Below are 27,729 nucleotides of genomic sequence, written 5' to 3'. Positions count from 1 at the left end.
CTTGAGATGCGCGTCTATATAATTTGTCAAGCGGCCGGGATAACGTTGAGAAATCGACGATGATAGGGGTGGGAGTAGGGGGTGTCATAGAGGCTGGAATATCGTGAGCAGGGCTAAGACACCGCACGTGTATCCTATTTGTCAAACAGTCACGATTATTAATCATCCCCAAAACAAACGAAAGTCAATTTGGACGGATGAGCTGAACTTTTATCGTTCGACTAACCACTGTTGTACTCGTGTGGTTATGTTTAACTTTTTGAAAAGACACTTGTGTGTACTTGTGGTATTATTATTATAATAACGAATTGGGTATTATACTCTCATGGCATGTGACGCAGCCAATATAATATATAGGGTGATTTTTTAAGCATGTTCATCCCCATTTTTTTCTTTAATGGTACAATTATTACAATTCTGATTTTTGAAATTTTATTATTAAGATTATATTTTCAAATTCATAGTATTTTTCGTATTGTGGTGACATTTTTATTTTTCAAATGAGAATCTTTATTTTGCACTTTCTAATTATTTAGCTGATGATTTTCTTGAAAATGTTGATGTATCTAAATCGAAACTTCGAAGAGTAGTTACTGAGTTATTAAAATGTTTATACTAAGGATAATAATCCTATCCTTAAAAATGATTTAAAAAGTATAAACTATAGAAATATGTAATATTAGATGTAGTATTTATAATACTATTGAACCGTTTTTACAAATTATGTATATTGATAGATAAATAGTCACTACTAATTATTAACACTTTCAAATCACCTAAGCTCCAGTATCTACTTAAACCATTACTGCATAATATACATATTATCCTTAGTACACGCATGAAAACGATAATCACCTTTATATTGGAGCTAGGCTGGCTTCATATTATAATATATAATGAACTAATCTGTTGTTAATCTTAATTTTTTGTTGTTTATTTATCTATTATGTAATTGTTAAGTTATCATAGTTTCATACTTGTGGTTTCAAAAAAAAAAAAAAATAAAATCCATATAACATAAAGTTATATGACTCCGAAGCTAATAGTTCAAATTTTAATTATAATATATAATAAATAATATATAATATTCGAAAATATGCTTATCAAGTGTACTTAAAAATTTCGAAAGTCAAAATTTGAATATATTCATAATTTAAGCACAAAAATAAGGTGAGCATGCTTCATTACCCTGTATTTCCGAAATATCTGTATAATCTATAATTATTTAATGAAACTTATGGTCGCACTTCAGAAGTTTTTTCCTACCGGCTGATTCATTTATTGTATGTGTGCTCTCCTTGACTAGGTCGTATGTATGTTGATTTGTAAACAATAGGGATAAACGCATTACTTTCTTTGAATATGGCCCGTATGGGAGTAACATTATAAATAATAATGTCAAAAACAAAACTGTCTTATAACAAGAAGCTACTTAAATATATGTTTTAAAAATTAAAGAAAGTATCATAATTCATTTGCATGATATGTATAAATTATGATATTATAAAATTATGTACAGAGATACACGTGTACCTGTGTATTTTCAATATCAAATTAAAGAATTTCAATAAATGATAGAAGTTACCCGCAAGTTATTACTATTAAACAAATATTGTATTTGAAGGGAAAAAAATACAGTATTTTTTTTAAAACGATAAATCGTATGATATAAAATATGCAGAACATCTTTTTTTATTTCAAATATTATAACGCATCAAGTATTTAGGTTAGTTGCTTAACTATATAAAAAATATAACATAACATTATTTAAAAAAAAGCTAGTTAAATATGTAACATACATTTTCTAAATTGTTAAGGAGATTAAGCTGGCTTAACAATAGCAATTGTTATATTGGGTATTTACTTTTGATACTTTCTAATGAAAAATTATATTAATATACAGTGGTCGCCGCTTATTGGACTCACGGTTAATTGACTCATTCGCATATTAGACTCAAAACGGTTGGTCCCGATTCGCACGGTTAGGTTAGGTTAGGTTTTTGAGTCATTCGCCTTATTGACTCATTCGGTTAATTGACTCAAATTGTTGGGTCCCAAAGTGAGTCCAATAAGCGGCGACTACTGTATTATATCTACGCAGACTCTATAATATAGTCCCATTGTTAAGTATTAATTAAGTGGTAAAAATATAATGGTATAAACGTCGAATGATTGAATGGTTTTTCGACTGAAGCCTACTCAATATTTTCACCCGTGTTTCAATGGCCCAGCTGGTCGAGGAAAAACAATGTTAGTCCAATTTAACTATTTCATTCCATCTTTCGAAAAGCACGTAATGGTGTATCTATATTACAAATATTTACCGTCAAAATGAAAATAATATTTATATGAATCGATAATTTGATTAATCCGAGATAAGTCGTATATCTAATAATCATTCATTAATTCATTATTTTTAATACCATAGATTCTGCAAAATTAATGATGGGGCTGTCGATTATTTTTGATCGATTTCTACAGTTATTTGTAACATTATGAGTGGTACTGTTACTGATGAAATCAAGGAGGTGCTAAAACCATGTAACTCTTTTATTAGGGATTATAGAATATACCTTGTGCAAAAAGGATTCATAGGTATTCTTCAAATGTATAAAGATCGTACTATATCTAAGTTATTGTTCTTCTAAAGTCATATTTACTAATATTTAGTTTATAATATAGTCTCTGTCTATTCATAACTTTAGTACCTACGAACCAAACGATTGATTATCGATCTTTTTATTACCTGCTATTTTTTGTAAGAGTTTCCTGCGCATACCGACATTCACTAAAAAGAATTTTTAATATTTTAATCAGTAAAAAATATTATAATCCGAAATAAGTATAATTTTTTTATACACGGGTCATACCACATAACAACATACATTATACATATATTATAGTAGGTAATACTGGCGGTTACTAACTGCATACATTAAATTGCGACAGTATAATAGATATTTGATTCATGAATAATACATTATAATGATATAATATCATACCATTATGTACACATATTAATAATTAGACGATCGATCAAAAATATAATATACGCGCTTGTCGATCGGAAACGTTTGTTGGTAATCTGTTTTTAGTTCTTTCCTTATTTTTTTGACTAAAGTTTTCAAGTTTTCGCCTCTAATATTATAATACTCTCCAATACTCACGTTTACGTACACTACGTACCTAACCAATGCGTGAAGAAGTGTTATTTTTTACTAAACTATTAATTGTTGAATATGCATAACTTAGGTATACCGTAAACGTCTACACACGTTATTTTACTGCTTTAAATATCGATTTCCTCCGCCAAGTCTGTAAATATCGACGCATATTGTGTTATACACATTAGGTATTACGGTTTTTTCTCATGGAAATTCTGATGAAAATTATCATAGAAATCTCATTAGTTATTATAATACTCTATGGTTTATTATTGATACTGCTAATTTTTATTTTCCATTCCGAACGCATTCCGTAAATAATGTGCATTTTTTTTCGCGTCAACTACGATATAACATTTCAGCTTTACGTTTTAAGTAGGTACCTAACGATTTCGCTTCAATTTATTATGTCAAAAAGTAACGGATCACTTTTATAAAACTGGGTACAGTTGGGATACTTCAAAGTTTAGGTATAATATATCCACTCGAAAATAATACAAATTTAAAACTAGTTGGGTTTTATAATATTATGATTGAACGGACTCTGGCCGCCAACTGTGAATAACACATTGGTGCTGTATGCAAGCAATTATTTATATATATTGTAATAATATAAAATGTTTTCTGTACTGTGTAATATTTCGTACCTATTGAATGATATTTTATAATTTCATAATCTAGGACAAATGGATAAATAAGGCTGAAATAAGTTTAAATACCCACTCCAAATTTTCTCCCCAAATGCCGTCTACCCAGCTTAAAGAGAATTTAATTACCAGACATAATTTCGCATCAAGTTAAAATTAATAAAAAAATAAAACAATTAATTTAAACCACGACTAGGCTTTGGAAAATGTTTTTACTTTCAGTCTATTAATTCTCTTATTTATATGTACGATACATTTTATCAAACAACCCAAATTGCAACTCTTGCAATGGAACGAGTACCATAATGAACAATAAAATGTACGAACTGCATAAGTTTATAAAATAAGTAAGGACTAAATGTGTTTTAAATTATAATACTGTATTGTTTACAGTGATACAATAAGCGTAAATTATATAGTGAAAGTGTTAATAAAGTCTTTATTTTGTGTTCATATATTATTCTGATTAATATTGTATTACGCATTTCATCGTATTGTTAATTCTTGTGTATGATATGTTATTATTATTCATATTTTGGAAATTCATCCTCAAAAATAAATTAAGAAAAGGGTGCTTATACAGTATATTTGATTCGAAGAAAAGGGGTTAAGTTAATTCCCATGAATAACTGTAAACAATAAAATAAAGTGATTGGATATAATATTATTATCCAACTGTCGAAGAATACGTACAAGTCGATAACTCGTTTTTATAATTTCAAAAACAGAACACTATTGTATACTTATGAAATATTTTTAGTTTTTGAGAAATTCGATAGTTCAACGTTATTCCAAAAGCATAGTGACAGCGCTTTGCTAAGAAATTACATTTGTCTTTGAGAAAATACGAATTCAACCGAGTGTTAAATGGTATGAATTCGACATCTGAGTATAACGTAGTACTTTTTCATAAACCTAACTCAAGCTAAAGACTCACGGACATTTTCGCATGACTGAATTTGGAAATTAAATTTCGGAAACCCCGTCTTAATGTAATTTAAAAGACCATCAAGAGTTGTGGGAGTAAACCGTAATGATTTCATGAAATGTTCGAATGTCACGTGCTACATTGTAAAATATGATATCATTTATATTGTCCATTGTATACTTTATTTAATGATATATTTTGAGTGAACCGAATGCCACAAACAACTACAGACTCGACCAATGCAGTATTTATATGCAGCTGTGAATTAATAACTAATGAAATACATTAATAATCTCAAAAATCGGAGAATTGGTAACATAAAAATGACATTCAGTGTAATAACAGTATTAAATATTAGCGAAAATGGATCAATGTGAGTAAACAAAAGAATATAACACAAATAACTTCGTTATAAAACCCATACTGTTTCTGAAAGGTATTATTATAGCTCCCATCAACTTAATAACGCACCAAAGTACTAAAAAATCTATCTATTTTTGGTTCCAGGTCCTGGCCTATCATAATATAAACGTGTGTTGTACACAGTTTTAAAAATTCGTGTATAAAGCTTAGTGTCTAAATAATACACGACTATCCTCTATTGAAATAACTTTGTTTGTATCTGATAAAAATATTTTTGGATCCTGATTTGTGCAATTTCAGTGATAATCTATCGATATATATATTTATCAATAAAGTTGATTGTTCAAATATAATCTTTGAAAAGATATAAAAAAAACAACAACTTGAAATAATCTCTATTATTATCTGTGCACATTTTATACATATACTCGTATCGTATCTCGATTCTCGACTAGTAAATTTGGTTTAGGAAATTATGTTAATGTAGACATTCGTATCCGAAGACGAGCCTCCTTTGATTTCTCGTTAAAAAAAGTACTTGTATGATGTACTTGAGCAGTACTACAAACGAAACATAAAGTACACCATACACCTAAGTACGAGCATTTAAATGATTTTAACTTTTAAGTGTCTATATTGCTATATTATAATGTACAATAATATCGCCCCTATATTTTTATGAAATATTTGTTCATGTAATCTATTATTATTTACTTGTTGTATTATAATATTATATTCTGTATGAGTCTGTAAATAATTGTACCAAATACAATAAAAGGAGGTTGTTATGAAATTGTACTTTTAAAAAAAATCACTTGCAGTATGTATTATTTATTTTAGATTTTTATACCAATTACATGTCTTTAAAGTTTAAAATATATTAAAATATTTTGGTACTAAAAATAAAATAAAGTAATAATATTTATATTACAGTGTATCATCTAGGGAAATATTAATTAATATAATATAGTTATACAATAATAAGAATATTACAATTTGCTATGCATAGAAGATTTCGTTAAGTTTGTGCTCGAGGATTATTCTATGAAACCTAATTTGTGTTGTATTTTACGTTGTTAAAATTTAATTAAGTTTAATTTTGGGTTATTAAAACTAGAAAAATGGATGGATTAGTTACTCCAACCTAATGGTATTTATTCAGTGGTGAGTCGAGATATATTATAATTGTTTTAATTTTTATATTGATGCATATTATTCTATATAAAATTGAACTTTGTACATAAACAATTATACAAGTGGTTGGGAAATCAGCTATCATTGGCTTCGATATAGAATACATAATATAATTACTAGTTAAGTTTTAACAGCATTGTGTAAATTGGAAAATATACAAGAATATAAATTAGAACCTTTAACAAATTCTTGGTTTTAACCAAGGACTTCTCTTAGGTTTGTTTCGACACTATTATACGAAGATTAAACTTACAAATACATGTATACATAAGTTATAGCATGTTAACACAATAAACGGAGCAACAATAATCCACAATATGATAATTCATATTATCTAAAGAATTGCCATTCAGTGAGTTACGCGCCTATTTTATCAAGGTTATTTAACTTGAATTTTAGTATTTTACAAATTCATTTATAATAATATTATGTAAATACCAATTTTAAATAAAGTCAATTTAATGCCGTCGTAGAACGTAGTTAGTAGAAACGTTAAATAACGGTACAACTTACGAGCAGCCTGCGAATACTGAATAATATGGCCTTACCTCGACTGGTGATCCTCAGGAAACGGACGACGATGTGTTTCGGACATGACGAGCCTCTTAAAATATAACACAATATTGCTTTAAATGATAATATGTTGTATAAAAGACTCGTTTCGCTGTAATTTTACGCTCAAGACTCGCTTGTGACGCGAAAACCGTTTGACTGAGATTCGTTGAAAGTCGGTCGTCGGTCGTTGTTAGCCGGAAGGGCAGACTTGGAGAAAACGATCAGCGGTAACAACGTTTTTCACTGAAACCCACCGATGACTGAAAATATCGCGGTTACTTCACGAGTATACCGTGGTAATCAACATGGATTGCGCCATGGCGGTCGCCAAATTTGAGCCACTGTTGAGACGGCTTAGTGCCGCTGAGTTTGTGTTCGAGATCGAGGTGACAGTCTTATTGTACAGTGACGGCCGGTATAATACGTCGTATAAAACCGTATTAAGGTTTACGCTATTCGCAAGCGGACATTGTAGAGATATTTTCTGTTGGTTAGGCGTATTTTGTAATCGCCGGATGCCGTCAAATGTTTTCCCTGCATCATTCGGGTTCTCAACAATTCTCGGTCAAACTGCTTTTGAGTCACTGTTCGTGAGTGCGTAAAGTATTTTGCGGAACGACGACGTTCAGTCGAAACGATCTTTGCATAATATACGTATATATTAGCGAGCGTCAACACTTCCGGGCCGACAAAATGCGTCGTTTCCTGAGGAATACGAATCGAGATCGGCGTTATAAGGTAAGAAGGACATCAGTCACCCATAATATATGTATATTCCAGCCAGCGTCTACGGCCTTTATTAAGAATTGTTTGTAGTTGCACATAATATAAGGATATTTGTATACCTACAGTGTGAAAAAAAAGGATGGTTTTCTATGATATTCGTACTTAGTGTACTTCACTGTCTTCACTTAAACCTTTCAAAGCTACGTCCCTAGTCCGTGATATTGAATTTATTTTTATATTTAAATAAAATACGCGGATGGCAGGTTATCAACTTAAAAAAAAAAATAAAGGAAAAGATAACGAATTTTATGATTACGTTACGTTTCTATGTTCATATTGGTAGCAATGATAAACAAAATTACCTATTATTATTTCCAGTGGTTATCAAAGTGCTGAAACTGCTTAAATGCGTAAATGCGTGATGTTCAAACTTCAAATTAACTAAGCAGTCAGCAGATACGGGTATTTTAGAAAACAATTTTACCAATGATAGGGTTAATAAGGATATTTATTTACTTATTTTTTGCTTATGATTGTCGGTTTTTAATTAGAACTAAAGAAATTTTGAAGGTAATATAAAATTAACAGCACCATAAAATAGAATATACAATATTTTTTCATGAATAGCTTCGAAATTAACGATCTGCACCTTCAATGAATATATGAATATCATATTGAGACCATATTTTATTTGTTCACTCTTTATATGTTTATAAAATCTAAACAAAAACTTGATAAAAATATATTCACATTTTCGCCAAGTCTCAAAATGCTTTCAAAAGTATATTTTAAGTAATAGTGTATCGATTTGGTGTCCTTACAAATTCCGAAATCAATGTTTTGGCCCGAATTTTAGCCGACCTATTTATCATAGTGTAATATATTTTATACTATAAACTTGAATCTAAATGTCTTGCCAAAGATTGTTTACTGATAGCTAGGTAAGCATTTACAACATTGAACATACATATTATTAAATAGATGAGTCACAATTATTATAAAGGGTTTATTTATTTTTGCGAAAACCAACTAGGTACCTATTTAAATTATTAATAAATTAATGTGTTGGAGCATATTACAAATATATTATAATATTACTCCAATTTGTTGTTATATCGTCATAATAGTATAAATTGAGACAATATTTTACAGTTGAAAAGAAAAAATTTTAATTTAATTTGTATCACGTCAACTTTTAGGTAAATCTAGTAAAAACATTGAAGTATCCCGATTATGTAACCATAATTCCCACATTTGGAACCTCAAAAATGTGGATCTGTATATTGTGAATGCCTATAATAATTATTGTACCGAATATGTTGCGATGACATCGTCAGGATCGTGTTTATTTTATTTTCGGTCAATCATCATCTATGGTCTGTGAGTTTGCATTAATATTTTACACCCTAAAAACCGAACATCTGAATGGATGTCACGCACAGTATTGTTTTATCATTTAATCAGTATAATAAATAATAATATAATAATATGTAGGTACTGTACACTATTAGAACGTTAGTAGGTATTTATTTTCCCTTTTACATACTGCCGGTAACCGGATAACCAACTCTATAGCCTCGCGACCACGCTGCTTTCCTAGTGCTCAGTCGTGCATATGGGAATAAGTGCACCACCGTTGATAATAATATATCATAACGCAGTTGGGTCATTATTATTTATAATATAATTATTGAGAAATTGGATATAGCATCGCGTGTCGGAGCTATATTTCGGTCATACTCATACATATCATTTTTTTTTTTTTACGAACAACGTAAAATTTATAAAAATATTACATTGATATTGTACAATACTATATAGGTATACGTGTCTTATCGTTAAATCCAACTCGCGACTGTAACATTATATTATATTTTCTGTCAAAATCGAATCTCTATAGACGTCTGACCCGTGAAAGACGACACGTGCTCCATGCTTGCATGCGTGTTTTGCTCATATGACATACATATACTGTCTATAATTATCATCAAAAGTTTATTCACACTAGGAAGGTAAATATTCGTAATCGCTTATTATTCCATTAATTCTTCATCGTATAATATTAGGTACTGAAAATGTGTAATTAATATGTCGTATTCACGCTTGTTAATGCGCTTATTGGCATAATATTTTACGAATTTGTTTTTATACCTAGTGGCTAATAGCTGGTAATATAGGTAATATTAAATATGCGTGATGACAATTTACTATTGTTAAGTGAATACATGTTATTATTAGACAATATGTTGTCGAAATTTGGCAACGTCGAGCAATCAAAACTATGGTTCCATATTGAGAGATTTATCGTAAAGTTGCATTATTATAGTGCTATAAATGGAGAGTAAGGTTCTTCGGGTCGTGTTATACTTGATATAACAAAATAACAATATGTCCACAAGACCATACATCCAAACATACATTTGTTTATGTGTACATCACGTCATCACTACGTAAAGGGTAGGTAGTAGGTACAATATGTCGTGACGTATTCACAAATAGGTCACTTAATATTATATTTCTAAGTGACAACCCGATGACAGTTACCGCTGATGAAAACTGTATTAGATGTCATATACCTGTACTGCTGTAGGCGTGGATAACGCGTGGGCACAAATATAATAATATTAATATTATGTTATATTTGTTCTCGAATATATCAGGCAGGATTGACCTGTCAACAATCGGTTTGATTGGTCATGTGGTTTTCAAACTTTTCGTCTATCTGTCCTACGTGTAAAATATAAAGTATAAACGACAGTGTATGCTGATTATACATGATAGTGTGAAATTCCCGTAATTTATGTTTTAACAATTCAATTTTAAAATTGAAATCAATATCAATATATAATCTTGTTTATTCTCTGCATCCCACCCCCACACCCATTTCAATCAACCACTCCCACGTATAGTTGCAATATTTATTATGTCTGTCAAAGACAGTTACAATATAATATCCGTGTATATAACCTGAAACAAATAAAATAGGAACCGAGATTTGTCGTCTTTTAAAAGACCGATTTTTCACATGATTTCTTCAGTGCTTTTCATGTCTTTATTTCTGTTTATTGATTGAACGAATGACACATAGTACCTGGTAGCTAAAAAAAGAAAGAAAAAAGTGTGTTTTAGGGTATAAAGTTTTGTGCTGAGTCTGTTTTTTTATTTGTCTCCAGACTGACAGCGTGAAGTCACCAGAACCATCTTTTAAAGAATAGAGGCCAAATGTAAATGAAAACTTCATGGGAGTTAACTTCGAATGAGACATAATACAAAACAACCGAACAAATACCCCACATCTTAAACACAAACATTTTGTTGACAAATTGTTTTTAGACCAAAACCTTGACTGTCGATGCGGTTGTATATAACACAGAATAATCTATTATGTACGAAGTTGTAATACGCGCGCTGTATAACGTCTAACAGCAGAAATTGTAAATTTACATTATATATCCTTTATAATATATATTACACATAATACATAATATATAGTTTATACACACACTCTTGTATACACGTATTCACAATATAATTCACAGGAAACATAAACGGGTTATTCTTGTAACTCGTAACAGAACAAATGTTAGGTATATAAATTATGAGATGTATTATAGTTTATAAAGACGTCGCAGTCGCCTTTAAAAAACTTTTTTGATCAACATTTTCGAGAAATAAATCTAGGACACACGTTTATACCATAACATTTTAATTTGTGTGTATACTTAAAAATATTTTAATTATTTTATTTGGGGGCCAATGTACCCTGTCGCCTGGGGTGGAAAATATTTTAGTCCATTTGGGGTTGGTGAATTTTTATATTTTAAACACTTACGCTGCACAACATGATTTTTATAGTCTTTGAATATCGAGAATAAATATTAGTTTATTAATTATTATTTAATGTTAATAAGTAACAAATTTAAAAAAAATTGGTCCGAGAAATTAAAAAAGTTAGGAAAGCTTATTCTGCTAAGTGCTGGTTTCTCGGCTTCTAAGACCAGAATTTTAATTAGGGATGAAAACTACCAAAAAAAAAAGATTTATTAACAGGGTTTATTTTAAGGTTTTTTTCAGAATAGATAGGAAAATTTAGTTTCATTTTAAGTTTCTGGAAAAAATAGTTTCCACAAAAAAAAAACTGCAACCATCCAAAATGTAAAAATTTCATAAAAAAATGGTTTTTGGGAAAAATGTTTTTATTTCTAAAATAATTAGAAAAGTAATATTAAGTGAAAGAAATTCTATAAATAATGATAGTTGATAATAATACACTAAAGGTTTCTGAGAATACACTCTCCCACTTAAATATTTGATAGATAACGTTATTTTTAGAATGAATATTGAAACGTCGGTATTAATAGTTAGTTATGATAATTAATTAATTAATTTTAGATACGTAAGCCATATTGACAAATGTAAAGTTACAGTGGCAAGTTTCTCTGTATATTTTTTTTAACTTGGTTTTTTTTATACTTAGGTTATTTTAAGCTTACATATAATTTTTAATTTTCCAAAAATTCTTTTTTACAGTTTTTTCCGACATTTTCCAGAACTTTTCCAAATAGGTTTCAGAAATTTTTTTTTCAATAATTCTTTGGAAGCTAAACTGCATTTATGTTTATACCACAAAATAGTAGTAATACCTTACATTTTAAGAAATAATTTTTTTTTTCTAAAGGGGAGCTAAATATGTTGCAATGGTGTGTAAAATGTTCAAATAATAGTTTTAAAACGTACCTTCATGGTTATTGTAAGATAATATTATTTTCGAATACACGAACCAAATAAAATCATAATTTATTGGTAAACTCTTTCAACCAAAAAACTATAATACGCTCTGAGACCAAAAAAAAGAACGAAATGAAATTCGTTGATTATAACATTTTAAGTATACATATATAATATATATGCTATAAAATAGATACGACAATGTTGTTTTTTTCGAATAATACGGTCACTAATTCCGTGTATTGTACACGTTTCGTAGGTACTCGGTGCAAATAATATATCCGTTTGTTCATGAATAAATAACGAGAGGGTATTTCGTACGAAATATTTCACTCGAGTCTGTAGTTTATACTCGAAATATATTTACAATAATAATAAAGGAGTTCTGAGGAGGCCCATTAGTTCGATAAGCTTGTCACAAGAGAATTGTAAATGGAAGTTCTTAGAAAACGTACGACTAAAGTTGAGGGGTCACCAATGAGATACCCGGGGACGAATTTCATCCGGCCCTTAGACAAGAAAAAAAATATTACATGTTCTAAAGTTGTAAGTTATAATATTTGTTCATTATTGGTTTTTACTGAGATCAGAATTTTGATGACTAGTGAACAATTTCCAAATTCCTAATGTGGCCCATCAAAAATATTAATTGTTTACCCAACTGGTCAATAGTATAATTTATTTTAAAACCTAAAAAATTAAATAACTTTTGTTCCAATCAATATTTTAAAAAATATATATAATTATACGCGTTGCCTTACACTCATAGTATAATATTTTTTTATTTGAATACTGATGGTAAAATTTAAATCGGACAATTTTTTTTTTGAAAAACTTAAAATAGCCGATTTATTAATCTGGTTTGTTGATTGTAAAAACATTAATTGTGAGAGCGACGTTATTTAATTTTTACAATTTTTTGAAATCTTATTATTTTTGTTGAGGGAAATTTATACAGCAGTAAAAAACATTTTAAATTCAATAAATACAATTTATTTTTAAATATTGTATGTGAATTTTAGATGAGTCATTGTTAAAGTTTAAATATTTTTTAAAAGTTAATATTATTTTTCAAATTGCAGAGTCTTACTTCTAAAATATTGACATTTTGAAAAATGATAAAAAATAAATCACTTGATTTTGACAAATGTAATTTAAAATCAAAAGTTTTAATAACTAGAATTACAAATTAGACATTTTCAAATTTTCAAAAAAATTTGAATCAGATTTAAATTGTTTTATTTTCAGTATCATAAAAAAAAAGTTATATCATAGGTGAAGCTTACGATTCAATGAATTATATAAAAAAAAATACTAAAACATATTGATTTAAATATGTCTAGTGAAAATTATTCGAGAATTGTATACTTACTGAAAATTTTCAATAACAATGGCTTTTATTAAGCAATATTAATTAATTTTTAATTTCATAGTTTTAATAATCCTTTTAAGTATATTTATAGTTACAAATTTAAAATGTTCGCAGATGTTCATGTAATAACAAATTATTCTGTTCAAGGAAACACAATCGATAAAGAATGATTTGTAATTCAAAGAATTATTGTTGTTCTTGCACTCTTCTCTATTTTGACTTTTTTCTAAATATATTTCTTACTAAAGAAAGAAACTTTTTCGAATAACTACAATTAACATAACCTAATTTGACGTTCTCCAGCCATTAATTTAAGAACCAAAGAGTATGAAATCTGTATATTATAAATCTTTAATTACTACACGGGAATACTACAGGGCGATGAAACAAAAAAAAATATTTTTAAAGTGGACACGAAACCCGCATGTGTCTGAGTCTTCCTCCTTAAACTTAATAGGTTGATTCACTCTAATACTTGTTTTAAAGATTAAAATCTTACAACACTAAATGGGAACTTTTGGACACAAATGTACTATGTTGTTCTTATGTTTGTAAGATATGGAGCCAGTACATGCGGGTGTGAAGTCCTCAGTTTTTAGTTTGTTAAATTTCTAATAATAATCCTTGGAATCCTAGGCGTTCTGGAATTATATAGTTTCTTATTCTACGCGTTAAATACCCTAAAATAGATGTCAGTTTTCGTGAGTAATAGAGTTGGACTTTTTGCGATAAAAAAAAAAAAACCGCAAACAAACCGATATACATAGAGTAGGTAATCGTCGTTACACATAGTTTTTGTCGTTTTCATATTTATACAACACATGATAATAAAAAGTTCTAGGTGAATCGGACTCATCTCGATAAACCTGAAATTAAAGTTTGAACTAATATTATATGATATTCTCTGTTGGCTTACGAATATTGTGAAAATATTTGGAAAATTACTTACTAAAACGTGGTTTTACAGACAATATACACATTAATATATTGTACATATTATGATATTACTATTTATTAATTCAGCTTATCGTGTTGCTTAGTGACCTTTGTTCAGCCAATACTTGGTTAGTTTTATTTCACCTCTATTATAATAACTGGTCTAAAGAGGACCACGGCACACGAGTTTCCTACAAGGTTGCACTCTAATAAATGATAAATGATTATCATCCTCCTAGTTCTGGCTACCTTTAGCCTCCTTGTGTTCCACAATCCTATTTTAATTCATTTTCTGTAGGTAGCGTTTCTTACGTATACGTTTCCTATATTTCATCTTATTGTTTTGCAGTCGTTTTTTTCATTCCACTTGGATTTTATCTTACACAGCGTAGTCATCGTGATCTGCCGGCTCGAATGTAGGAAACCGTTTTTCGATTAAAGTATTTTTCTCAGGGCGATTTTACCATACACATCAAGTGCCTACTGTCGGCTTGTTTTGTTTCTTTCTACATTTGCCTTAATGTTAGTTTGGATACACTCTGAGGTGAAATCCCATAAACCACAATTATAACATGTCCATATTATACGTGGCTTAAATATAAACGCTGTAATAATCAGGCATGATTCGTGTGGTGTTATAAATTTATATAGACTATCTTTTTTGTATATTAGTGAGCTGCATTATTTGAATTGGGGAAACCAGTATGTGTATAAATAAATGTATAATATTTATTTTATCATATTAAATTAAAAATATTTCTAAATAAATGAATATAATATATACTATAATAATGTCATGCGTCGTATTATATTCATTAGCGAGTACTAAACTTTTTTTTCTTCACTTTTTCATATTTTATTTTAAGCATACTGGTATGCTATCATACATTTAAACGCCTTATAAAATATTTACCTATGTTCAGATGCTCGTTGTATATGTTATAAGCTCTTGGATAATATAATAATAGAACACTTTTACTTATAGCTAACGTATATTGAAATAAATAGAAATAATTGTAACACGCTAACACGCACATTGTAGGCAAATGCCCTGGTAAACGTGTACAACACATATATAGGAACCTTGACTGTAGCGCGTTGAGGATCGGTTCAAATTATTAAAGACACAAGAAAAAATTTAATTTAATCACATTTTTATTTCGAGATCGTGCCTATTAAATTATTCTCGCACGTGTCGTTACACGTTTCGTATAAAGTCAAGCGCAAGTCGTTACGAATAACATCATTCCATTCATATTCTAAGTAAACTTTTGTGTTTTTAAAAACTTTCAATATAACTTATTTATATAGTTTGGAGTATTATTATAACACTTACATTTTTACTGAAAATCCAATGTCGATGTTTAAAAAACACGTTTAAATCAATATTCCATTCAGATATCAATCCATATTTTTAGAAAAGTATTCTGCTTCTGATTATAAAACTTTAAATATGGGTTGTTTTAACAAAAAATAAAAAATAAAAACAATTATTATAGGTAACAAGAATAATATGAATATTATGTAATAAAAACTTCAAACATAATATAAATAAATAATGCGTATTTTAATACGCTCGAATACCAGATTCTGCTGGAGAATTTTAGTATAGCAAATATATCGGATCACTTTGTTTGGATATCAATTGTGAATATACCTGAGTAGCTGTTCGTGTCTATGTATATTGTATAAATATATTAGTTACCTAGCTAAGTCCTTAGCGTTTATAATAGTAATAATAATAATATGGTTTGTGGTCATGTCTATTTAAAGACAATAATATTCTGGAACGTTAACATTATACCACGGTCTTATTCATTAGTTGGTATTTTTTTAATACCTATTCGTGACCACAACATATATTATATAGTTTTGTGTTGATCTACTGTCATTTAAATGTTGTATTAGACAAATTAATAATTATTTAAATTATACTTAAATAGTTTACTGTGTGCATTATGATATGTGTTAACTATTAATGAATATGTATAATTTTCATTGGCATTGCTATATTATTCAAACTTATAAGCGTTACATTAGCACCTATTAAGTGGTTGGTAAAAAATTACTTTATACATTTTAGTGCTGTTCAAATGCACATCGCCATCTATACGTCACTCGATTTCTGATCACGAGGAAATTCGTGAAATACTCAAATTTTCCACCAGATGGAGCAGGTGTTTATGATGGAAACCTTTCGACCCACATCCCTTGAGAGTTAATCTTTTGCATTCGCGGTTAACGTTTCACGACGAATCTCCCATATCCGAAATCTCACCACACTTCAATGATAAAAATCATAAAACATATTTGGTACACTCTTCCATTCCCAGTGGTCGAAGAAGGGGGGAATACGGAGGGATGACATCCTTCTAATTTTTTGTATTTACATTTTTCATCAAATACTATACAAGGTATGAAGAATGTAATGATGATATCAGGAAATCTAAATTATAAGGCATCCCTCCACTTATCTTGAGCCATTTCGACCACTGTCCATTCCCCAATGTTAACAAACATCAACACATTAAGACTAATGTATTAGTTATGAACAATCAGTGGTATAACTCTTGAAGACTAATACCTATTTATCTTTTTTATGTATGTAAGCGATGCAAATCCATATTATTTTATTCTATTAAACCCATAACTCTAGAACAACCGACTTAGGTATATATATTATATAAAATATTATAAACCCAGTATTGGCAGTATTGGCTTTCAACGTTTCAGAGTTGATCCCACAAATCGGTCAATATTTATCGGAAATGTAGTGGATTTAAATTCCAAAATTGCATTTCGCCACAAGTATGAAATGTTTTTAATGAGTTTCATAATAATTCAATAATTTGAAGACACGGCGTCATAGATAGGCTAAATAGGTACACAAAATGAGTACAACTGTACTAGAGTCTAATTTATTGATTTTTCCCATTATTTCAAAACAGTGGTATTATTATTTTATATTATTGGTAAGTCATTCTAATAACAAAACTAGAACCTCCACAATTAATATTAAATTCATGCTTGCACTAATACGCTTAAAAACGTAATAATGATAACTTGTACGTTGGCCATAACAAGTAATAACTAATAACACATTTGATGGGAATTCTCGTACCTATTATTTGTTAACTTTTATTTGTTTTATTTTGTTTTATTTTATTTTAATACATTTTAATATTGTGTATAAAAAGTACAATTTTTCGGTTATTTCATTATTTTAAAATATTAATACGTATTAATATTATAAGAAAATGATCATAATGTTATTTATGTTTTTCTGTATACAATTTAAAGTATAAATTCAGCGAACAATTCTCATACGACTTATGATTTTAATAGTTCGAAATTATAACAGTAGTCTATAGTGGACTAAATTGTACTATTTTTTATTAAGCCATTAGAACTTAGAATTAGCATTTTACAGTAAGTAGGTAGTCTGTATGTAAGTTGTTCACATTAATTATTCATACTTATGAATGTAATATTATGGATTATGTTATAATATTGGTATTGTAAAGTATTCGAGTAAAATGATTATTGTTAAAGCAATTTTTAGCATTCGAATACTTGTATGTAAAATACTATTTTAATTAAGCATTTAGATCTCCGTATGCTGTTACAACTATTAACTTTAAAATATTTATAATTGATATTATAGGAATCTAAATTATAAGTACTTTAAATTATTAGTATTTATTAATATATTTGTATTGATACTCATTGAATTTTCACTTAACTTTTTTTGATTCTGAATGGTTTTACAATAATGTTTTTTTTGTGTTAAATTTTTCGGTTTTCTACGGTTCTTTGGTGTTCGAAATTGCTTAAGGTAGTATCGTAAAATATTGGAAGTCAAGTTTTTATGGTTTTGACTTTTTTTCTAAAGAGATACTTTTTTGATTATATTTATGGTTTTATTAAGCTTCAAAAATTAATAACCGTTTATTTTTGAAGAAATATCAATCAACAAATGGTTCTAATAATTTAACTCCAATTATAATCTTTTTTGAATGCGTTTGCATTTGGGGGGAGGTGGGCGAATTCTATGCTCCATATTTCTACATACGAGTATGTACTGGTCTGCTGTGTTTATTTATTCCTTAATGATTAACAATTAAGGACGTGTGATGTGATTGTTTTCAGTTATACCTGCAGTGTACATCAAATATTATAATATTAAGATGAATTGAGTTCAATAAACACATATTTATGCACCCTAGCGCGTTTCCATAATTTAACTCCCCAAGTTATCTGGAACATCGTGATGTTTGAATCTATAACTCAGAATCCCTGTGTTAATGCTAAAAATACTTTATCCATTGACAAGAGTCAAAATATTATAAATTATAGTGATGAGACAAGTTTCGTGTGTGCTATAGTTTAACCAGTCTCGATGGTAGGGTGTCGCGTGGTGATGTACTGAATTGGAGTGTTCTCTTGCTGGAGCCAGCTTAAAGGCTTATATTTTCATACTATTATTTTATAGTACTTAGTTTTTAGATTGTGTGTCTCTTATTTTGGTACACCTACATAATACCATCTTAAAATATTTATTTATATATTACAAATATTATCATTGTGTTACTATTTTTATTCTTATTATTTTTTAACTTATTACCATAATTTATTTGTTTTTTGAAACATGTTATTATCACTATTATCAACAACTATAGTTAGTATTTAATTTTGCAGTTTCGGGAATTAAAGAATACCACTTCTTATAGATTCTTATGAGTTATTCCATTATAAAATATTATACCGTATTGCTCTCAATAACTATTAACTATTGAGTAATATTAAAAATGAAAACAATATGCATCTCTAATTTGTCATATAAGTAAAAGGCTAGTGCCACTTCTCATGAGCGAGTTGTACCATTGTAGCTTCGTCGTACAGTCGCCAAGAGCGCTAACTGCAGTCTGAAAATTTAACACAGGAGTTGTCTATCTATTATATATACTTGTCTTTAATAAGTACCTATCTACTACATATTAATATAATTATTTGTTGTTGTTCTTCCATATTATGTAATGATTGTAATGCACAATCTACCATACTGTGGTCACTAAAAGTCCAATGAAGAACTTATCCACCAGATGGAGTGACAGTTTTGTTTATATAATAAAATGTTATATATTTTTTATAAAAAGAAATCCATCTCGTTTGGATTTGTAAAATAGAATATATTAATATTAAAAAATACAATTATTGACCACTGCATTTATTATACGATCTGAGTGATCATACATGCAACATATTTTTATTGTAAAATGCAATATTTGAATTCTTTATTTTCTTGGAACACTGGCATCTTAAAGTATGAATAATATTTATATTGATTATGATAATATGTAATTCAAATGTTATTATTATAAGTTCATCAATTTCATATGTAACAACTGTGTATTGAACTACTTTGTCTAAAAGTCCTAAGATTCTAAATGATTCTTTTTAGTATGTAATTGGGCTATTTGTAAGGATCATTGGAACTCGTGAAAAGCATTAATAATCAATATATTTGAGAAAATTCAAAGATGACTTAATCCCTACCTCCATGGCTACGCATATAAATTAATCAAACCAGGAACCAAGCCATTCTGTTATCCATGGCATCTTGGGTTTATTTATTAATTTGTCTTCAGATTAAGATAATGCTGTGCAGTATGTTATTTTTAAATTTGAAATGTATTTTAATACTAATATGAATAACTTGAAAATCTATTGGTATGTTATATACTTCCCCATTTACTTATTATTTGGTTCTACAATTGTATTTACTTAGTTTATTATATTATTTGTTTACTGTTCAGGCACAATCTAATTTTTGCTTTTATTATTAACAGTAATGGCTGGTATGAGTTTACACAAGTATAATATTTTTATCCGAGAATATAATACGATATTAGTGTTTCTGAGATATCGTCAACTTAAGTATAAATAATGAGTAGGTGGGTACATATTGGTATTTCTAACGGGTGATAAAATGTTACACATTATATCATAGCAAAAGTGAACGAATATAATTTGTTTGTCGGTTAAAATAAAATAATTTATAACATAACCTTAATTGTGTGCGTGTCGTCGTGGCCTTATTTATTAAGATAGTTTAAAAACAACCGCCTTTCTCTTCAAAGTCGAGTGTACACATATACATATAACTACACACATTTTATATACGTGGCCTGGAAATCGCCTAACTCTCCGTGGTTGGGGTCGTAGTGGTCGAAGGGAAACACTTAGACATTTCTAGGGCTTTGGCGGGTCATATATTATAATCCAATAAGAAGAAGAACGTGTAAGGATTCATCCTGGTGGTTTGAGTGGAGTATACGTGTCCCGGAGCGAGAATACTTGCAGCGGTCACGTCCATATATTGCTTTTTGTTGTTATCGCAGTCATAATTATTGTTTTTGTTTTTTATTGTTTTCCGTTTTCTATTTCGTCCGTTTGCTCATCGGTTTTGGCATTTTTCCTCCGACTACGGTGGTCAAGCTGGGATCTTCAGCGAGCTCGGGGATGCCTCCAGACGGGTAAATAAATACATACGCGTACACGGATGATAAATCCTTTTGCATAATATTATTACTCTGTGAACAAATCTCATCTCTCTAGCTATGCTGCCAAGTTCCCTCGTCGTCCGTATTGTGACTAGTGAGTGCTTACAGGAGAATGCGTACTCGGCCCTTTTTTTCCTATCCCAGTTATTTATTGTTTCCCTTCTGTTTTTATTTTAAACATCCCGTCACCTTTCCGTTCACTACCCAGGGGAAATCCAGTTTGTCGAACTTTTGACCTGCATCGCAATCCCAAACTAATCTAATAACAACGTTCTCTAACGAAAGATCTTGAAATATTAATCACGTATAGGTTCTACTTTTAATTGCACACCCTATACTTGGTATCTACCTGTCTACCTATACCTGTTAGGTATAAACATCATCAAAATATTTGCATAATATTTTATCGATACGCGACTAATGTGATTTAACAATATCGTGGATAACTTTAAATTGAAGCGTATCCAAATGCGTAATGAGCAAATAATTGCAGTTTTGATAAAGTGAAAAAAAATCAAATCCATCATCGAAATTTATGTGGTGTCATTTTAAGAATTGAAGTAAGAGTTGCTCCAATATTTCAGTCACCTATTGTTGTTCGTTGTCTAGTATAAACTATAAATGCACTATTTACTATAACATTTAATCATTCGACCTGTCAACTAGGTATAGACATTTTATCATGACGGTCATCGAGAGTTTTTAATTTTTTTGGCAATTTACTTTGGTGGAAGAAAAAAAACTACTGACAAATTGTGAAACACGACGAAGTTTCGGCAATTCGATTTTATCGACATCAATTTCTATTTTACTATACCTAATTATCTATAGTAATATCTCCAGGGACTTATATTATTATTGATTATTCAGTTAAATATTGGACAATTTCGTGCTTCAACATAATATAGTTTTAAAATTTTTTTGTATACATATATAACATTTATTTTGTTGCCAAAACTTGCTAATCAAAAGCAAATAATTAAATATTTCCAAAATTCAAAACTGATTGTTTATCCATGTAAATGTATGGTGGAAATGCTAAACTTAAGGCAATAATATGTGAATAAATTAAATCGTGAACGTTATTGATCATTAAAAACATGTAGACTACAATAAAACGGTTAACTTTTTTAATTTTATACATTTATAATTACAAATACACAAATGTTTTATTAATTTACTTTTAAGTTTAATTGGTTTTCTAATGTTAAACTTTTAAAATAAACTTTTTTAAATGAAGAACCAACATAATAAGAAATTGAAAGAATAATATAATAATATTATATATGTATATTTGATAGTGCAATTAATTGGCTGGCTCACTAAAACATAGAAATGTAATTTAAAGTAAATATACTTTTAAACGTGAATACCTTACCTACATTTGTTAAGTTTAAGAAGAAAATCTGGATCAAATTTCTTAATTTGTATTCTGACTTTCCTTCTATAGATTTTCATTCCTGTTAAAGACAGTAGTATACTGAATTACTAACAAAAGTTTCGGAACATAATTAGTTCTTAAAAATCCAGTGATTTTCTGAATCGTGGATTGTGGTATAATAATAAATATTATGGTTGTAGTTTGTATAGCCGAGTTTAAAATAAAAAAATAATTGTTTTCAATTGGAATTCCCAAAATGTCTTCATCTTACATTGTTTAACTGACAAAAAAATAAAAACATCGTTTAATTTAATTTTAATTTTGAGAATATTATTTACTTGTAATTTGGATAAAAAATATTATTTTTAGTGTACGGTTTTTAGTTTTTATACAATATATTAACTTTTAAATTTAACAATAAGTTGAAACATTTAAGTTATATTATAGACTGATTCATTGCGTACAACAGTGTAGGATACGTTTGAACGAGACGTTTACAGTATATTTTCACAGGTTAACTAATAATTATTCTTCTAAATATTGTATCGCTCTTCATCACAACTTGTGTAGTAACTTTTGGTCTCTCTATATTTCAGTAAAGTTAGTTAGTTAGTTATTTTAGTTAAGAACCTTGCAACACGTCATACACGTGTTTTCTACCTACCATAACAACCGTAACAACAGTAACAATCGTAAAAAAAAAAACAATCTACCGTACCGACCTTACCTCTACCACAGTTTATACCCCTACAACAGATGATGGCCTTAGTCGCTGGGCTTATGTTTTAAAACAAAATTAGTTATTCAAATATAAGACAAATGAATTATTATTTATTACCATAAAAACCTTAGTGTCTAGTAATCCACACCCGTAACTCCTTTAAGTCACAACGGACTGAGCCTACTTCCACACCTGAAGAAGATTCACTTCAATACAATTTTTAAAAATCTAGGTAGTTAAAGTGGTAGTAGAAATACACGCCTTGGAATAAAAATTAATATTATCACTATTACGATGGAACTTGAACATTGAACGGTAATGATGAGTTATATCACTATTAGTGAATGTTTTATTTCATTGGTTCTCTAAATTTGTTCATAGCTCATCCTCGTGGGTTATCATTTGTGCTATTTGTTTTGTAGTCTAAGCATTAAACATAGACACGGAATGAATACAATTTGTACAAATAACCACATTCCACGCGCCACGGCACACCTGGCACTGCCTGTGCGCACAACAATGTTGTACACCTACCCATTTTACTCGAATTATTTTAATAATTTGTATAATGTTTATTGTCCACTAAACATAAGACCTATTGTAACTTGGTTAGGGATTGCCCGTTAAATATTCAATATCAAGGGAGAGTTGTTGGACAGATATAATGACTGTAGTATGCAAGGGGTCGATAGATACTAAGAACGTAATAACTACTAAACTAGTAATCAGATATAAGTATATAATATAATTTTATTATTAGATAAACAGTAACATACGTAGGTTAGGTACTTACAAACTAGGCCTGACTCGTAACTACTCGGTTCTTTGATCGATGTCCGTACGGAACTCCCGTGTTTTACAAATTGAGACGGACGCAACTATTACTATTTGCTGCAATCAGCATTATTACCTATTTATACATATTATTATACAGAACACACACACACTGACATAAAACACAATGTATAAAGGGATTGTCGGTTTTATCGGAACCAGTTAATTTCAGTAGGTACTCGAATTTTGGGGTGTTAATCTGGTTTCACTTAAAAATGCATCGTTCGAATACAAACGAATTGAAATTTCCGTTTCAACTAATTACACGAAAACGTACACATACCTAATGTAAATGTAAACGTTATATAATTGTAATCTTGTATAAAGGGATCTTAACTAGCATCAACGTAAGTTTCGATTTGCTATAATAATATATGCGTCACGTATGAGAAATTATTCTATAACCCTTAGTATGGGTATTATACGCCCGTAACGTCAACGTGTGTGCGGTACCTACATAGTCGTCGTCCCAGCCGTATAATAGTGCAGTGTGTGAGCGCGTCATCGTCGTATTAAAAAGGCTAATGTGTGTGTGTGTGTGTGTGTGTGTGAAGCCCAATAATAGTAGTCATTGTCGTGCTTATAGACGGACGTGTATGGAAATACACTCAGTCAATGCGAATGTGCGATTAATCGACGCACGAGACGCGTCCCTGCACCACCAGCCGCGACTGTCATCAAAGTGTGTATGTAGGTGCCAGCTATAATATAATATAATATGTAAGGGATATTATCGTAACGACACGCTGTTATGTGACTGCAGGAGCAGCAGTAGTAGTAGCAGCGACAGTAGCAGCAGCAGCAGCAGCAGCAGCATCAGTGTTTGCGTGCCGGCAATAACGACGTATAACCCACCCGTTTATTACACATTATTATGTATGTGGGTATGTATACATATAGAGACACGCACTCACTCAGAGACACTGCACGTGCCGCGAACGTGTATTTAGTTAATTAATGCGCTGCGCACTTTACTGCCGTCGAACGGTACCTAATGACAATATTATTATTACAGTCGCAGGTAGGTATATATAATATGATCATGACGTGTATACCTGTATGTAGTCTATGTGGCTATGTATAACATCGTACGTACGTATTGTATACTCGGTATTGGATTATGTTGTTGTTATTATAATATTAGAACGATTATTATTATTATTATTATTATTACAGCGACTCGCAATGCTAAGAGGAGGGGGGGGGAATACGCCTCGTCGCCCACACCCCCAACCGCCCGACGTCCCCTCACAGTAGCGTATCGAAACGACATCAAACGCCGTTACTGCCTTACATAGTGTGTCACATCTCGTAAACCGCGAGTTCGCCGCAGCATCGTCCCCGCTGCATATATTACGTGCACGTGACACGCGTACCTGGAGCGGTACACGCCGTACCACTACGGTATACCGCGTCCATGGTAGGTGTGCGAAGTTATACATACGACGTCGTTCTTGTTATACTACTCGTGACGTCTCGTGTACACGATTTCGCTTTATACTGCTCCGAGCCCGTATTAATGTGTATATGCATTATAAATAATATATATCACTCGACCCGCGGCGGTGGATTTAACGATTTGCCGAACAGAAATTCCATTTCCATCCGCCGACAGCAAACGAAACGACCTGCAGTGTCGTGGACAAAATACACTTGACTATTTGAGCGCATAAAGATATTGAAGGTTTATATAGTTGCACGTCCAGTCTAAAATGTATATTAATTGTTTAAAGAAAATGAACATTCGAATTGAAGAATTACTAGACAATGTAATACGCGGATCACAGAACTACGTGATAATGATGTTTTACTGATGTTAACATTAATAATAATTTATTATTTACAAAAAACTATACTTGATGATATTAATCAGACTCGATGGTTGAGATTGCCATCGTTATCCAATGTTATTTTGTTTAGTTTTGTGTTGATTAATAATTATTAAACATATTTAAAAATTGTTCTACCTTTTTTTTTTTTTTTGAAATTTTTACAATCTGTATTAACAAATACACAATAAGTGTTTTTGTTTTTTTTTCTATCTTATACATTACAATGTGACTACACTATGTTGGCCTAAATATTTTGAAAAATTCAACGAAACTATAACTATTGAAAATTATTAATTTCTAATCATTGGTTTATCACACCGTATTTTGTCTAACACTGCAGCGTGCAACACTTTACGTGATATACTTGTTCAATTGTCGACTGCTCTAGTCTAAGCGAAGCAAAATACTTATACATCGATTTTATAATATTTCAACTGTGTACTTATATTTCTATTTCACTGTTCGTTCCAAACAGAGAAAAACCACGATTTAGCTATGATTTAAATTAATTTTTACTCGGAGGCTGGTTTTTGTTTTCACCATACACCTATACCATACACATTACACACAGTAACCGATAGCCACCACGTGCTATACAAATCTTAATAAGAAATGACCCCAAATATTGTAAACATAAAACAATCCACAGACGAGCTGTCAACAACTCGCTTTGACAGTGACATTGAATGACCATGCTGAATAAAAATGTGGTTTCTTAATTTTTCTTGTCTATGTTACACTATATATAGTCACAATGACATGATACGTTGTTGCAGAGTTGACAATTCGTGTTATGTCCTTTAAATGTTACAATGGCTTGTCGTTTTTCAAATAACGATCGGCTTCTTCCCTTCCTACCTATAATAGCGTTTGGACTATTTGTAGGAAGAAGGAAAAAAAAGCCAACCCTTATTACACTTTTATACGTGAGTGTTCGAAATGCTATAAGGATAACATAAAAAAACTCCATTCTACTCGTTTGAGGTGATATGGTTATATTACTATCTATAGGACCTGTAAAATATAATATATTTAATAATATATCTGAATGTGGATAAATATAGTAATAGTTATGAGGAATTCGGTCATTATATATTAAGGGGAGGTAGCAAACACAATATAGCCTCGATTTTTATAATATGTGAATTCTTTAAGACACTTGACAGTAGTTTCGTCACCATAACAAAAAAAAATTTTTAAATTTACTTCGTTGATAACTTACCTATTATACTATAATACAATAAAATAGTTATAATACAATATAATGGTGTCTATTTTAATGGTTTGTGAGTACGGTTTTTGAGCTGGGATTTTAAAAAGAAGGGAACTTTCTCTAATATACATTATAGGTATAGATACCAAAATGTCTGAAAAATCTCTTCATTGAGTGAATCACTGTAATGGAGGAGTTAAGTGTGAATTTAAAGCTGAATAATATAATTATTCGGTTAGAAATTCCCTAACACAGCTCAATCAATAGCCGACTTATTAATTATCTTCTCGTCAAAATTAATAAATAAATTGTAAAAACTAATTATTTTATTTTTATTTATTTTTAGTAGGAACCCGCTGCACCATAGGCCATTGGGTGAAAATTAATTATTGCACAAGATGTTTAATCTTTTATTTTAAATATTGCCTGTAAATCCCAATGACCTTTGCTGTCTAGTATTAATAATAACAAAATATATATACTTAATCATGGTGGACAAAATATGATTGTTAGAAAAAGATGTTGTGTTAACCTCTATTTTAAAGGATACTAAATACCTAAATGATATTAAT

General features: G+C 29.9%; 1 protein-coding gene across 2 annotated transcripts in view; it reads left to right on the top strand.

The window, feature by feature from the left end:
- LOC111035653 (eye-specific diacylglycerol kinase) overlaps positions 1 to 27,729 on the top strand; it is a 233,386-nt gene that overhangs the window by 8,069 nt on the left and 197,588 nt on the right. The window contains exon 1 of one of the 2 annotated variants that reach the window (XM_022317352.1): positions 20,983 to 21,149. The exons of the other annotated variant lie outside the window; for it this stretch is intronic. Within the exon in view, the coding sequence (XP_022173044.1) occupies positions 21,136 to 21,149 (14 nt within the window). The 5' untranslated portion in view covers positions 20,983 to 21,135. Of the gene's footprint in view, positions 1 to 20,982; positions 21,150 to 27,729 lie in introns of those variants that run through there. 2 annotated transcript variants of the gene reach the window in all.

The sequence above is a fragment of the Myzus persicae genome, unplaced genomic scaffold, assembly GCF_001856785.1.
Source record: "Myzus persicae strain clone G006 unplaced genomic scaffold, MPER_G0061.0, whole genome shotgun sequence".
In the NCBI taxonomy this organism is placed as follows: Eukaryota; Metazoa; Arthropoda; class Insecta; order Hemiptera; family Aphididae; genus Myzus; species Myzus persicae.
This window is presented reverse-complemented; position numbering and strand designations above follow the sequence as displayed.